The sequence below is a fragment of the Scedosporium apiospermum genome (genome assembly GCF_000732125.1).
Source record: "Scedosporium apiospermum strain IHEM 14462 chromosome Unknown SEQ_SAPIO_0086, whole genome shotgun sequence".
Classification (NCBI taxonomy): Eukaryota; Fungi; Ascomycota; class Sordariomycetes; order Microascales; family Microascaceae; genus Scedosporium; species Scedosporium apiospermum.
Genome location: NW_015971787.1, coordinates 957965 through 974064, shown reverse-complemented (window position 1 = coordinate 974064; position 16100 = coordinate 957965). Strand labels below are relative to the sequence as shown.

The following is a 16100-nucleotide window of genomic DNA, read 5'->3' as shown; positions in this document are numbered from 1 at the left end:
CCATTTCCGAAATGATGCTTGTATTTGTACGAATTAAAACCTTTGCTGCTTTTACCACGTCGTCCCTTTTGTTCTTGGGTCCCAGCAATTATTTCACGATCAATTAATCTCAATTTTAGTGTCGCAATCCTCAAACGACCAGACCAAGGCTCCAATATTCGAGGCCGGCTTGGAATCCCCTGCTCAAAAGGTGCCTAAACCGATCGATAATACTTCTCCAATATTCGTTCCGCGCATGTCAATCCCGTTAAGTCTACCCGCTCACAATTAGCATGAGGAACAGTCTTACACTTGGGTATCTCCTCGAAGAAATAGAAAACCAAATTGAAAAGAATCGGGCGACGTATCGTATACTCACATGCAGCAGCCTGAGTATGACCACTCAGTAACACGGGGACGACGCTCATGTCCGCCACGCGCAGTCCGTCAATACCAATGACACGGAAGTCACTATCCACAACGGCGTCTTCGTGGCCGCGGCGGCCCATTTTCGCGGTACCTGTCATATGCCAGCTCGAACACCCAGTCTGCCTCCAGTAATCGAGCAGATCTTCATCGGATTCGGATTTGGGGCCGCTTAAAGTCTCAATGGTGTCCTTGGCATACTCCTCGAACTTTGTCAACTCCAATACAGATCGGAGTGCCTCGACGGCAACGCGTCTGTCGAAAGCGGATTCGAGGAAATGTGGATCGTACAGCAACGGCACGCCAGGATCCGAAGACTGAAGAGACACAGTTCCCCGGCTTTGGGCGTGAGGGAGGAATAGGATCAGACACAAATACTGGTAGCTCTCCTTGTCATCCTTGACAGACCCCGGAATGGCCATGTGTATGGGAAAGTGAGTTGCCAGCTCATAATGCGGGATGGTTTCGCGTAGCAGGTGCTTCTGCTCCGCGGCGGGCAATTCCGTAAATTCCGGAAAGGACATCAACGATTTTCCCAGCTTGAAGAAGCCGATACCCATGCCACAGCCAAATTTGGCCCAAGGACCTGATCCGTCTTTCTTCCACTCCTCCATCGCTGCATCCATCGCCGCTTGGTCGCCGTAAAATTCTCCCTTCTTGGATCCACTTGCCACCGTGCGCTTGTGAAGCAATGGGGTGAGAATGTGGTCCCTGAGGCCGCGGCCAAGCGCGGGCATGTCCAGGACGACGGGGATGCTGTACTTTTGTAACTGGTCCGAAGGCCCGATTCCAGAATGCATTAGAATCCGTGGAGTGTCTAGCGACCCCGCGCACAAAATCACTTCCTTGGAGACGAGATACCTCTTTCCATTCGACTCGACACCAACAGCCTTCTTTCCCTCCAGCAGAATACGCTGTACCGGGCTGTCGGTAAGAATGACGACATCCCCCGGCAATTCTACTAGCAGATCAGCAGAAGTAGACCGAACACCGTGGTGGGCTGAACTTATCATCAACGACATTCCAAGGGGGTTTCCAGAATTGTGATCCGGATTCAAAGGGAGTCCTGCCTTCTCTAGTGTGACCATGAGGGGTATTAGATCCTCTTCTAATTCTCGCGGGTAGCCAACGCGGAGCGGACCCTGTGTGCCGTGGTCTGACGGCTTCGGGGATGCGAATTTCGGATGGACACCAGAGGGAAGCTCGGAATGAAAAGTCTCCAAGCTTTTCAGACGGCGCTGCATGTTCTCCCACCGAAAAGCTCCATCCCCAACTCGCCTGGCCCATTCGTCATAATCGTCCTTAGCTCCGACGGTAAAGACGCTGAAATTGATGGCGCTTGAGCCGCCCATCCCCTTACCACGAGCATAGTCTAGCTCACGGTTACCGCAGTGGGTCTGGGGAATTGTCTTGTAGCCCCAGTTCATCTCCTTGTTTTGGAACGTCTGCCACCGCTGTCCATCTACCCGAAGATTGTAGTCATCGTTCAGGCCTCCAGCTTCCATCAGGAGAATCCTGACATTATTATTCGCGGAATGTGCCAGGCTCCATGCCAACGCACTACCGGCCGGCCCGCCTGACCAGGAAAGCCTGAATTAGCGAGAAGCATCTCCGTAGCGGAAGAAACTAGCCTTACTGCCAACAATGATGAAATCGTAAATTACTTCCTCCAGCTTTGCTTCTTCCATGGTCGCGAATTCATTAAAATCTGTGTATCACGAGAAGAAATAAGATGCGCTGGAAGAAAGTGCTGAACGTTTTGGGGGTCAGCTGATAAATATAAAGAAGGGGCATCCCTTCGGGTGACCTTTAACATTCGATTCTTGGGTAACTTTTATTCAACGGCTACGTCAATGCGAGAGTCGAGCTTCCGATAAATGATGAGAACGAGAACGGGAACGCGAATGATAACCAAGTATAAACGCCACGCAATAGCAGTTTCCCCGCTAAGACTCAAATGACGAGTCGTAATAGTGGACTGAGGCGATGGAACGATCATAGTTTTACCTCACGACTTTCGAACTTTCGACCTTGCAAGTTAATGTGTTGACATGTGCCTGATGTGAGTGATGTACTAGCAAAATCAGACGAAACTTAACTGGCGGTGTTCCTCCGCTTTGGGAATGCCCGACTTTGCCAGTCACAGCTCAAACCAGCCCAGCCCAATTCTGTATGGCAGTGTATAATCTTGTCTTACCTTCTAGCCCGGTCGGGTTTGGGCAGGCAAGTCCTTTTTCCTTAGGAGTACCCTTTGAAGAATTCGGCCGTAGAACTTCATCGCCACACCCGAGAAATGGACTGGGATGATAGAGATCCCTCACCTTCCTCGTGGTCTCTGCTGAACACACCCAGAAACAATGGACTGATGCGCCAACTTCACGACGACCGACATTAGAGGGATGCGGTCCGTATTCAGATCATCTGGGCCTTTCTCGCCATTGTCTACACGGCCGTCTCCAGCTGTTCAAGCTCGATGCCTCCTGCCAGTTAGTTTGGCTATGGTCCAGGCCAGATGCTGACGTTAGGTATATAAATTTAAGAGTCTCCATAGCCACCAATCTAATCTCTATTTGGTAGGTCCCGGCAATTCGGTCTCTTGTTCCTGGCTACCAAGATCCTGGGTGAATCCTCGTCAACCGCCGTTACAAAGTAGCTGAACCGACAATTCGCTCGCTTGAGTACACCAACACCATGGGCAGACGTCTAACATGTAACCTACATGGCTAGGCTAACTCAGCTTAGGGGCCATGGATATCGACCCTCTCGGATTCGGCGAACCCTATCCTTCCACGAAAAAGCAAGCTTCTCATCTCGAGCCCAAAGACCAGAGACATACCGCAAGAGCGACCCGTGGAAGATTTGCGTGGCGGTGAGACCCCACCGCCAAACCATATTTGGCCTAGCAGAGCCGGGCCTACAAAATGCATGTCTGAAATTCTGAATGTGAAAATGCGTCCATGGTCGGGACTTGGGACGTCGGGCATCCAATGGTGACACCAAGTCTAAGCGCCGAGTAACCACTAGTGAGGACTCGAGACCACCTGCGGGAGTACTGTTCGACATTCATAGGCGGTTTTCGTGCCTTTATTTTGCATCGCCACCACCATGCAGCACTAGGCTGAATTAGCAGGCAATGACGACGAGGATACAAATGGCGGCGCTAAATATACGCTCAGGATAGGGCTCATCGAAAGAGAGTTCCATCCTACACTGGAGAACGTAATCTACTTCGTCTGTCCCTTCGTCCATACACGGCCAAGTCGGCCTTCTGCTTGAAGAAACGCGGGTTCTGTGATGCCGGTCCGGCTCGCTCGAGGCTCACACGAATGACCCCCTGCCATCTGGGGCTGAGTGAATTTGGCACTCATTCATCCTTATCTATCTGGGAGTTCACGCGTACCATGCTCGACAACGCGGGACAAATTCCGTGACCCGACTCTTAAGGTTTGCAGACATCATGCAGCGCCTTCTTCTCCGCATGGCTCACGAACATTGGAACCCCGCACACGGAGATCCTCATGTAGGTACCCATACCGTCAAATTCTCGACCTTGGCGGGCGCGTAGAGCCTTTACTTCTCTTGGTTTCGCCGAGTAGAATGCCCGCATTCCGGCGTCCAGGACCAGGCTCTCGGTGGCCGTCCGCCAAGATTGCAACCTGCAGATCAGTTTTCCTCCCATCTAATTCGGAAGTATGGCAGACTCTGGCCTTGGCCATCTCCCACAGTCTGCCTCGGATTCGGTTCTCCAAAATAATCAGCTGTGGATAAGAAACCATGTGTTCCTGCAGATTGTTTCCAATCTTCCTCTTGGCCTTCTCATGGAGTAACAGACTTCCACTATCACATCGACATGGAACGGCGAAACACTCCCAGCGTCAGGCTTTGGCTACTGTCTATGATGTCTTGGATCCCCGCGTCCATGGGTGTTTCCATGGCGGCATGGTGGCCGAACGTTGGCGTCTAGGTGATAGTTCAGGATCCTGAGTCCCTTGATTTACACTACAGTTACTGCAATCAAGGGTACGACGTCGTGTTTCCTGTCGATGAACCGCTCAAACTCCCTATCACAACGAAACCCCGTAACGGTACCGCAATAAGGGGAGCTGGCTGGTGGGACGAAACCACGACATGGGTAGGTTTTCATTTTCATTTGCTGCTTTCCTTCTTCTTCTTTCACGATTCCTTTATCAACCCTCCTTGATACGAGCCCAATCTCTTACAGGCCCGATGCTGACTCAGTCTTATCTTAGGCTCTCGTCTGGTACTTCGATGAATTCAACAACCTCGTGCATGGCAGATACCGCTGCGACCCCTACACCGGCAAGTTCGAAAAGGAATTGGACGACGTGCTATCAGACGAACTACAGAGCAGTGTCAAGCTCAATAAAAACTCCGGGATCGGTGCTGCGCTGCTAGGTGCAACGGACGGAATCCGTGTTTACCTCCACAGCGAAGAAGGCGAGATTCACTCCCTGATTTTCACGAATGATCGAGGCTGGAAATACGAAAAGATCATCAGCCCGGATCAGGATAGGTCGAGTTACACCATGGGGGTTCTTAGTCGCGTCGGAAGCTCGAATGAAATAACTCTGATCACACCTAAGGCCTCTAAGAACATGGAGGAAACAAAGCTAGATCCCGATGGCATATGGTACATAGGTATGTTGTCGTGGTCTTATCACTCATCTCTAATGGGGGTGGGGCGTTAACGAGTTGAACGAATCTAGATACGTTTCCCGCGCCTCTGGCGGCGTTGAACGTCACAAGCGCTTCCAACCGAATCCGTTATGCCATCTCAGAAAGGGACCCTGGCCCTGCCACCGAGCTCGAAGCGTGGGACGGCAATCCAGGTAATATTGGCATCGCCATGGGAGAGAGGTCGCGATCTCTATTCTACATTGGCACCGACAGGGCCCTCCATCAAATGGAGAGCTTCCCAACTCCCCAGAAGAACGCGGATCCAAAATCCGACCCACTTGACGCTGGAGTCTGGAGAAAAGTTGCCGGTCAAAACGACACAAGATGGCCTCTCACTGACGAGGAGAATGCCAACTTTGCCTTTGCAACGTGGCTGAACGAAAAGGGAAGCCATGTGCGGATCTTCTACATGGTGGAGGGCGAGCTAGCTCAAGCCACGTATGAGAACAACACATGGTACCAGGCGGAGAAGGTCGCGACTGAGAGGAAGGCCAAGAGCAGGCCACTTTCAGATGGTGCCAAGGCAGGTATCGCCGTCGGGGCTTTCTTCGGTGCCTTTGCCTTGGTTGCTGTTTCGGGAGTCTGCTTCTATCTCAAGCGACGTCGCCGGGACCGGCAAGACTATGTTGCAGCTCCTGCTTCTTCTGTTCCTACCTCACCACATTACATGAATTCTCCTCATATGGGCGACGGAAGCCAATGGTACCTGCCATACTCACCACACCAAGCTCATATGTCCTATATGTCAAGTCATTCCTTTGATTATGCCGCCATGTCGGAGCCCAAATTTGAACCTGTAGCGATAAATCAGGAGCCGAGGGAACTTCCAGAGAATAGCCTTCACAACTCGAGACCCGGTACGTTCAGCCATTCAACTACCGAGACGCACGAAATGGCCGGCGACGGCTACACTCCTCTGTCCCCGCAACCAACCCAGCGTTTACCACTCGCTCCAACGGGCGGTGTTCTTGACAAACAAACTCACTAAATGGGACATCTGGACGGATCATCTTGGGGGGATATTGAGGAGACTGCATAGGATCTCCGAGGGGAAAAGTCTGTTTGACTTGATGTTGCGGAATCTCTTCTTTGTTTATTGTTATTTGAAGGCTTCTTGTGTTGGGTCCATTCGAGTTGGAGGTGAACGTAGAACGGAGTGACGTGCCGTAGACAGTCAGCAATGATTCTGTAACGAGCCGAAACAGTTTAAGACATACATTTTTGGTTCACTATGAGGTCCCACGTACGATACGATCCAAGATCAGTTCTGGATTTTGAAACATTGCGTTAAGCCGTCTAGAACTATCTGTCTATTTAAGCCCCGGAATCTGAGATATTGGCTGGACCTGCCCCGAGTCTGATCTGAAGAAGTCCATCGACGCAAACAACTAGCATCACGTAAGTCAAAAACATCTAAAGTAATTAGGTGACCGCGCGTGAAGTTCTTACTATGATCTTATTATAACTATATTCTATCGCTGATATATTATGACAACTAGTTTCAAGCCGTCCCAATGCCCGCAATCTGCGCCCCTCCTCTCTTTTTGAGTCGGGCCTCGAATCGAAAAGAGAGAGGTCATGCTTCACAGTTTTCTTCCCCCGGAGAGTTTTGGAAGCAGGTGCCTACTCGTCCCTAAAGTTTAGGCCCTTTGAACCATAGGCCCTGGCTTAGGACTGACCGTCCTCGGCCGTTTCAGTATCGACGCCATACTGACTGGTCGTGGTGCCGATTCATACCCATACATATCATCAGGTAAATGTGAGATAGAGGCCCGGGTTTAGAATCGGGGAGGGGGTAGGCCGCCGAGCTTGGGGCGCGGTGATCGTTCTGGACAATGTCAAGAGACACTTTTCCATTTCTCTAATTATCCCACGCTGTCTCTGCGCTCCGCTTCGTCCACGTCCCCTGCCTTCAAATCCATTGCGAACGGACTTCGTGACCTGACAGTCTCACCAAATATGCATAGCAGCCAAGGGACAGCAGTCAAGAGGAACCCAATGGCACCGAGAAGACTTCCGGCCACACCGTAGGATAGATTATGGAACATCATGTGTGTGACGAGGGGGAAGATACCCGCCAGTAGGTTGCGACACATGCTCTGGGCCGCCAATGCCGAGGAGGCGTACCGGTGGTAGGTGTCGGCAAAATAGTTGAAAACGGCGAGGTAGATGCTGAAGATACCAACCGTACAGGCGCCAATGGCAAAGACTGGAACAATCCATGGGGCGTGGGCGCCGGCGCTCCAGCCAAACCAGAACAGGCCGATGGGCAGGAATGTAGATTCGACGCAGGCTGGAAGCAATCTCCCCTCGGGTGTTGCCATTCGCTCGGGCCATATCCGACAGAGAATGGGTTCTCGGGTGATGTTTACTACCCCAACCAGGACGGATCCGATGATGACGGAGGTGGAGACTGCTCCAATCTGCGTGGTTGTGAAGCCGTAGGTTTCGCGGAACACGATGCCGATACTGTTAAACTGGAGGTAGAGAATGGCCCATGCGAAGGAAACCCAGGCGGAGAACCAAAACACGACGGACTCGGTCGCGAGGAGACGGAGAGGAAAGGCGAAACTGCGCCAGATTACAGCCACGCTAATCTTTTGCTGGACGACCTGTACAGAGAATCGAATCCGCCGCGGCCGACCATTGTTTTTACTATTAGGCCTAGATGGGAGTCGATCACCAGTCGTCGCTTCGACTTCTTTCCCGCCCGGATGGGGACTCGTATTTCCCTCGACGAGCGTTTCCGGGCAGCTATTCAAGGCGCTACACATCCTCTTGAGGATGACGTTGTTTCGCGTTTCGGAGAAGAAGAGAATAATCTCCAACGTCGTTGCGCCCAGCATGATCATTTGGAGATAAAAGACCCAGCGCCAGCCAAGCTCGTCCACAACCACGCCGCTAATCAGGGGGCCCAAACCGGTTCCTACCAGGACGGTAAGGGCGTAGAGGGTCATCGGTGTGTTTCTGTGCTGCTTGTGGTAGATATCGCTAACGACACCGGCGGTGAGGGTCGCGAAGACGGAGGCGCCGCAGCCCGTGACGAAGCGTGAGATCAACATGCCGGCTAGCGAAGACGTGACGGCACAACCGAGAGTCCCGAGGAAGAATATCGTCCCGGCGATGGCGAAAACCCAGTAGCGGCCGTAGTTTTCGCTGAAAGGGGCGAGAATCATGGGGGCGATGCCGAATCCCAAGACGAACATGGTGATGCCGATGTTGAAGACGGTAGGCCCCACGTTCCACTCCCGCATCAGGAGCTGGCTAGGCATTGCGTACGATCCGGCGGAGTAGGCGGCGAGAGTACATGCGACGAAAGGCCCCGAGAGAATGACGGTTTTCTTTGCCGTGCTCCACTCGAATGGCGAACCGAACTTGGGGTTGCCTTTCGCGAGGGCGTCAGCCCAACCCGAATGACCGAATCCTCTGGCCCTCAGCAACTCGGAGATGGAAAAGGATGAGTCGAGGGCTTCGAGGGTTAAGGGTATGTCGACGTATTCTTCCTCGGCGTCGCTGTCCTGGCCTGGCGAGGCACCGGGGTTTTGCGAAGCATATTCATCCTTTTTGAGTTCTTGGGATGGTTCATTCGATGGCTGAGGAACCCCCTCGATTATGATTGCAGACATTGTGACAGTGTCGTTCTCTCCAGACGACATTGAGCACGAAGGTCAGTCGGCAACGTCGAATGAAGCCTTGGGCTGTGTCGGAAAGTCATCCGGACCTTGGAGGGGAATTAAATAAAAATAAAATACACATATATTTTTGGAGGAACGCCCTTCGGAATGCTATCAACGGAGTCATTCCAATGGGGAGTGGATAAGAGCTCCCAGAAAAGCTGGCACCCCATTGGCCTAAAGTCGACAAAGCCGAACAAGAAGGGTTTGGATCAGCAATGGTCGGCACATCCGCCGGCAAGGATCGAGGACACAGGGCCCACCGAGGCACATCTCATTTTTGACTTGGCTGGGCGGGCTTTTCCTAATCCGCATCCGAACATTAATAATGATAGTTTCTTGGGGAAGCAACAGGAACTCGGGCTTTCGCTCTCGGGGTTAGGGGGGGCACTTGGGAGGCACTCTGGATGGCAATTGGACGAGTCCCCTAGTCACCATTGGGCCGGACCAGATCCTGGCGACGCCAGGCGAGCAAAACGTCAGTGCAAACTCCGACACCGCCAGGCCAAGACACCCCGTTGTCCACTTTCCCCGCTCCCCAGCGTTCCCACTTCCCCCCATTACCACGTCTTGGGAGCGGGCCCGCAATCATAAACATGCGGAGAGGGAACTCTAAACCTCTTTCTGACTTGGGGGAATCTCCACTCGATAGGATTGTGTTGGTCCGTTGGATAACCGTAAACGAGTCTTTTGAGGGGGCGGGCCGAGGCTGTTTTAAGCTGGAGTTTGAGGGCGGCGGCCAGAGAAGTCTCGCCTCTCGATGCAGTAATGACGTCTGGTGACCATAGTTGTTCCACTGTCGAGAGCATGCATGCTGCCCACTGTTCCCATTCGCGTTTCCATCCTGATCAGCCCCAGCAAACTGGATCTCACGAATCAATTTCGCTTGGATTTCCAATCACGCTTATGAATTAATATTTACTAACGACCCACACCCTACAGGTTGTGCGAACAAGGCGAGAGCATCTTCGAGACTGACGGCAAGGAACATTTGACATCGGGAGAGAACAATCGAATATTGAGAACTCGATGCCGGCGTTGTTTGCCGATTCGAGAGCGTGAAGAAGAAAAACAGAGGAAATAATGCTACCTCGTAGTTTAATTGAGAGTACTCCATCCATCACTAAATGAGGTTAAATAAAAACGAATAATCACAGAACAATACAAAGTACGAAGTATTAGACGAAAATATCCAAAATTCAAAACTAATCCGAAACACACGCACACATCCCCAGAGAGAGAGAAAGAGAGATAACACACACACACACATACAAATGACGAACTGACCCAAGGGCAAAAAAAACCAAAAAAGACGAAAAAGAAGGAAGAAAAAAAAAAGAAGAAGAATCAAAGAAGAAGTAGAAATCGGAACGGGCCCAGAAGGAAAGAGGGAAAGAAAACTTAGCCCTCTCTCCCGGTACTGTGCCCTCCCATCAATGGAAACCAGTCCAAAGAGGGAGCACATCCACCAAATATCAAACCTTGCCTTTGCCCTTTCCTTTGCCTCCCCTATTTATCCCACTTCTCAGATTTACCGACCGGAAGTCCGAGCCCACCGCGGTTGGATCTGGTTCTTTGCAGGACCAACACTATTTAGCCCGATGGGGCCGATGCTGGTAGTATAAACCGTCCTCCCAGATCCAGGATCCCGCGCTACATAGCACAGATAGTCCGCCCCGTCCCTGCCTGTGATCACAGCCGATTGCCATTCGGAACCTTGGATGTAGAAATCTTGGAATGCATTCTTGCTTCGGACGAAGAATTGGGTGTCTTCGATCGAGGCACCCCACTTATAGATCTCAACATTTGCTTCGTAGGCCGAGGCTGGGTTGACCCTGGTTCGTGGTGGGGTGCGCTGTCTGATGTCTCTACTCGGCGGAGACCTGGAGTTGGACCTTGAGCTTGGAGGTGCTGGAGAGGGCCTCCTGGAAGAGCCTGCAGATGGAGTGGGCTCCACGTAAAGGGTGCTTGGCTGACCCCGAGGAGGGGGCCGGGTCGGGGTTGAGACTACAGACCCAGTAGAAGAACTGGGAGCGTCGGTACTATGCGAGCGGGAGCGGACGCCGGGGTTGTGGCCGGCGGGAGAGGTAAAGATGTCGGGGCCATAGGAAGGGGAGGTACCGAGTCTTCGGAAAGAGCTATCAGGGGCACCTGTGAGGGGAGCAGGGGGGCTAGAGCGGTGGGGTAGGACGAGAGAGGAGCCGCTGGCACCAGTTGAGCTAGGATGCCCGCCGAGAGAAGGGGGGGTAACGTTTCGGGAGCCCAGGAGGCGTAAGAGGGTCGATTCATCGCGGCTTCCCATGTTTCCCTTGACCCAATTCTGCATGATGAGGACATATTTCCATATGGTGGCTGCCTCAGCGTTGTCACGCACGTCGAGATAACCGCACAGCGGAATCAATTTCCTTTGATTTTTACTCATATAGAAGAAACGAATCTCACCACCAGAGATGACGCTTCCAAAGACAAGAGGTTGGCTGTCAACGTTTCTCAGGTGCTTGGCGCAGTAACCATCGACCTGGACCTCAGCGTCCTTAATGGGTTGGTAGGAGTCCCGTTTGGTCTCTGTGAAAAGAAACTTATAAGGCCTACCGTTTGGGTCCCAATAGCGTGTAACGATATCACATGCTTTCTGAGACCCGATGAACGGAGGCTGCTGTGAATTGTTGCCGTATTCACCCCCCTTGAAAAGGATATGATTGTAGATATCCTCAAACAGAGCAGTAGTTTCGCACTCGTGGGGATCGACTTCCTTGTCCTTTCTCTGGGACACATGAACTCGGGCTGCATTGTACATCGAAGAGAACCTCGTGTCTTGGATCAAACCGCCCGTAGCACCGGTGGGGGGGCTGGACGGGTCACCGAAGTTCTTGGGTGGCATGGTGAGGGGAATAAGAAGAAAATGGCCCGGGGGGGGGGGAATCAATAAAATAAGCACATAATAGAAAGTGCAAAGGAACGGAGGCTTGCTTGATGGGAATGGGAGACGTAAATTAGAAGTCTTTCAAGAGGGACGCTCTAAGAAATGTATGAGACCCGAGAAGTTGTGTCTCGCTTCTTTCCCATATTTATAAACCTGATGGCGAGCAACTTTGTCGGCTCTGGCTTGGTTGGAATTGAATGTTCGCCCATTTCCTATTTTCTTGCATGCCTCGATGCACTCACTCCTCCGGCAGTCGAGCATCGGCGCCTACGATTTCTTAAAATAACGCAATGCCAAGCAGTATTGTATTCGCTGCAAATGTTCGTCCAAGAAACGCCCCGGACTCTAAGCGCTAGGAATATGTTACAAAAAGCGATGGGAGACACAATTACCAATGGTTCCGCGCATTTCTGCCGTTGGGTGTGACGACCTGAGACGGAGCCGGCGTTTAAATTCATTCCTGCCACCGCCACAAACGGCTCTTTGGCTGACTCGGTGGGTCCCACACCATAGCCATTTTCTCCATGGGCCGGCCCTTGTCTATTATTGTTTGTGTCGGGGGTCGCGCAATGTATTCCTGGAGTTCGTCGCATGCATCATCGAACCACCAGGCAAGTCTCTATTATGGATCAGCACGGCGCTTAATCGGTGTGGCGAGCGGGGAGGAGTGGGGAGGAACCCTGTAATAACGTACCTTGTCATGATTCCCACAGAGAAACTGCAACGAACTCTTACTCTGAAGGGAGTTCGAGGGCTGATGAGATTGAGGCTCTGTGGGTGTGGACTAATGATAGAGTTAGCCGTCAAGAGAGTAGTTAGGAAATGCGGAAGAATCAAACCATCTTCAGAGTAGAATGCAAGTCCGGTCCATCAACGCAAGCGACAATGTCGCTCACATAAACGATACGTTTTCCGTCACGCTCCTCCTCCACAATTTGGAATCTAAGCGCCGTCAGGGGCCCTTCGCTCGAATCGTACAGCGTGGAAATTGATGTGATGTCATGTGGATCCCACGATCCTAGGAAGTCGTCCAATCCGGAAGAGTGTACTATGCGCAGTCCAAGACATCGAGGCCCGACCCTGCGTATCTTCAGACTCGTCACGTCGTAAGTTGAGCCCGTGGTCAGGCATAGAAGAGAAAAAGGAGCTGTGTTAGGAGGATCGAGACTAGGCCGGCGGAGAGGTTCTATCGTGGGTGGGGATATCATCGAGGCATCGTCAGAAAACTCGCCGCTCTCGTCGACAATTCCAATATTACGATACCCCTCTACAGCCAGCTCATCTTGGGCCTGGACAAGGATACCGGTGATTTTCCCTGGTCCGGGAGAGAGACTAAACCTCTTCCATTCGTAAGGTAATATCGATGGATGCGTCTCAGGTTCATCTCTCTGCAGAAAGTGGGGACCAAAATGACAGGCGCGTCCCATACTGGTAGTAAACTACGATCTGCATATTAGCTTAAACCATAACGAAGCTTGGGACAAATATATATATATTCGAGCAGGACTGACACTGAGCAGGAATGCGTCTCCTATAAAGTTGAAGTTGTTACCGAGCCTGATCCACAAAGCCGTAAAATATTCCCCACGAGCCAATGGAAAGTGCATCGCCTCTCCAGTTCGCCGCCCGATAGAGGCCATCTGTCCCGTCGGACTCGGACCGTAAGAGGCCATTCCGGTGAGTCGATGACCGGTCCAATACATTGTGAGGCCCGCGCTGTAATTCGAGCCAAACTGGAGTGGCAAGTAGCAGATCATGTTCCATTTCTTATGGTAGGGACTGATTAATCTAGGGTAGTAATTGGTTTCTTTTATAGTGATCGGGAATACTTGTCCGGGGGTAGCTTCAATCTCCCGGTCTGCTAGGGCGTGTCTGAAACCCCGGCGTAGTTGCGAATTGGACTGGGAGAGTCTGAGACTGACAACACGAAGGCCCTGGCAACGCAATAAAAGTTAGCCCTAGAGTAAATTTCTGAAGAACGAGAGGATAAAATAAAAATAAAAATAAAAATAAAAATAAAAATAAAAGTAAAGCAATACTAGAGTAAATTGCAAGGGAACTATTTCGGGATAAGTCTCCTAAATTCAGGACCATGTAATCCAACATATGTGAATTAAGTGGAAATTCATGTTGTCCGGAAGCAAGAAAGTGGGGGTACGAACATCGGCGGTAAGACACAGATTATTGAAAGAATATCCTTCTTCATTGCCGAACCAGCTGTCGAAATGATCCCCGAGCCAAGGGGATCGGGCTCCGTCCGCATAAAGAACTCGAACTGCTCGAAGGCCAAACCTTCCAAGAGCAAATCGTAGACCTTTGATATCGTGCGCTGATATATCTGTAGATAATACATCCCCGTCGTGCGGACTTGGGTCAAAGCCAATTTCCGTTATATATTCCCGCCCGAATATGCTTCTAGTGCGAATGTACAAAGTTGAGACAGTTTCTTGATTCGAAGGAAATGGGCGGGAGCTGCGGAAGACTGGATCTGATGTTAGATCAAGCTGTTGTAGAAGAGGCATGACTTCCAACTCGACCACCGCAAGACGTGCCAACTGATCTGCCATACAGACAGGCGGAACCCGGCGGGGATTTGTTGTCGCAACTGGGGGCTGCACGGGTAGTTCTTCTGGATGATGTTGTAGATCAAGCATTATCTTGTGCTGTAATTCAGGGGGCAGTCGGCAAGATATGTCAGAGATAAGCCGTCCCACGACTGTCTCTTTGTTGATGATTCTGGCGAGTGACTGAAAACCCCAAAGTCTTGAGTGGGGCTGCCGTCCCCGCCAAGGTACCAAGGGTTGTGTTTGGATGGCGAACCGGTAAATCTGAGTTAGGTGTATCCGGTACTTGTTCACGATGTCCCAGCAGTCGGGATGTGAAAAGAAAACTGCTTTTCCCGGTTTACAGTACGCGCAGGGCTGCTTTTCGCGGTCTCTGGCCGCGTGGAACCTGTAGAAAGCATGTGCGAAAAACGGGAGGGCAAGGTAGTCGGCGCGTTCTTCCACAAAATCCTGGATCTCTCGCGAGGAATGAACGTGGACCGAACCAAATTTGGAGAAAACTTGGGAAATTGGTGTCAGCATATACGAGCCAAGGAGCGATGATTGAAGCACAGTGTCGCCTACGCGCAATAAATTTAGGCCGACGAGCGGAACTATTCACCTCCAGGAGGTCATGGTCGCAGAGAAAACATCGAGATTGAACGGCAACATGTCGGTCATGGTCGAACACATGCATTGCCCCCGATATGTCGTAGTGATACATTCTGAGCGCAGGGGTCCGATAGAAAGATCAAGATACTGCACAAGCACAAAGGGGAGCTCTGCCAAGGAGCATATTGGGGGGTTTACACCTCTTATATAGGCGACATCTGAGTTCGTTCAACCGGTGATAACGGCAAGGCGCAGAGAACTTCAAAACACGAATCTCTTTTCGAGGACACACGTTTCTTGAAGATTGTTGATTGTTGACTTGGGTCGAGCTTTTGGGTCGCTTGTCAACTGCCCGAGGGATGCGAGCTGACTAATACTCAGTAGAATTGTCACGTGACCTTACTGGGACTTGTTTTCGACTTGGAGAGGGTGAGGGACCTGAATAGTTTCATCAACAGAATCTATGAGGCGGGCAAATTTTATTTTTGGGGAGCCTTTCCATGCGAGGTCAAATTGATTCTTCCCCACCAGGGAATTTCACGTTGAAGCTGCGCCTTTCATACACCCCCAATGAAGCTAGTGGGGCTATATCTTATTGATGTGCTTTACGGAGAGCCGCGAGAGCACAATCGCTCCTGGTGTTGAACATTCGACAATACATCACCAGGCACACTTATCGGTCCATCGCAATGAGTGGCACATCAGCAAGCACCGTTGATAGAAAGCTTAGGCACGAGACTTAGGCGATAGGGAGTTGGCAGGCTCATGGACTCATGGTAGAACCGACACCGATCGGAATCGGAACGACAGCTCTTCTCGATTGTATCCATCAAATTACGAGCCCTCGACGCAAATATCTTTACACTCCTTGCCATAGTCGCTTTTTCTGACCACCTCTTCGAAGCCAGCCTTCCAGAAACGCCACCTGCCAAGACACAAGGGGTCTCCAGGCCCTCTGTACAAGCTTCCAAAGGCTAGTGCCTTGCGAGGTGCGGTAGTTGCTAGGGCTGTGGTCGAAGGCAGGAGACCGAGAGGAGACACGCGAAGGGCTAGCCGGAGGGAGGGAAGGGGAAGGGCGGAGGGCGAGAGATGAGCTAGTGAGGTGGAAGGTTGGGTTGACGGGGTTGTGAGGTGAATTGGTCACGCGGCCTCGGCTGCCGGGAGTGTGAGGTGAGTCAGTCGAACGGCCTCGGATGGTAGGAGGGGTGGATCCGAGGCGAGAGGAACTACTGGGCTGGTGTAAGA

General features: G+C 51.6%; 2 protein-coding genes and 2 pseudogenes across 2 annotated transcripts; 1 reads left to right on the top strand and 3 right to left on the bottom strand.

The window, feature by feature from the left end:
* Positions 1 to 194: 194 nt before the first annotated feature.
* SAPIO_CDS2518 (Uncharacterized protein) lies at positions 195 to 2093 on the bottom strand (the record flags this gene model as incomplete). Its single annotated transcript, XM_016785511.1, has 3 exons — positions 195 to 253; positions 359 to 1981; positions 2042 to 2093. 3 exons carry the CDS (start codon positions 2091 to 2093, stop codon positions 195 to 197), a joined length of 1734 nt encoding a protein of 577 aa, XP_016644887.1.
* Positions 2094 to 3862: 1769 nt separating this feature from the next.
* Positions 3863 to 6091, top strand: SAPIO_CDS2517 (uncharacterized protein; the record flags this gene model as incomplete). Its single annotated transcript, XM_016785510.1, has 5 exons — positions 3863 to 3925; positions 4279 to 4369; positions 4425 to 4537; positions 4656 to 5064; positions 5133 to 6091. The coding sequence occupies 5 exons, from the start codon at positions 3863 to 3865 to the stop codon at positions 6089 to 6091; spliced, it is 1635 nt and encodes a 544-aa protein (XP_016644886.1).
* Positions 6092 to 6968: 877 nt separating this feature from the next.
* On the bottom strand, positions 6969 to 8729 carry SAPIO_CDS2516 (annotated as a pseudogene; the record flags this gene model as incomplete).
* Positions 8730 to 10308: 1579 nt separating this feature from the next.
* Positions 10309 to 11658, bottom strand: SAPIO_CDS2515 (annotated as a pseudogene; the record flags this gene model as incomplete).
* Positions 11659 to 16100: the final 4442 nt, after the last annotated feature.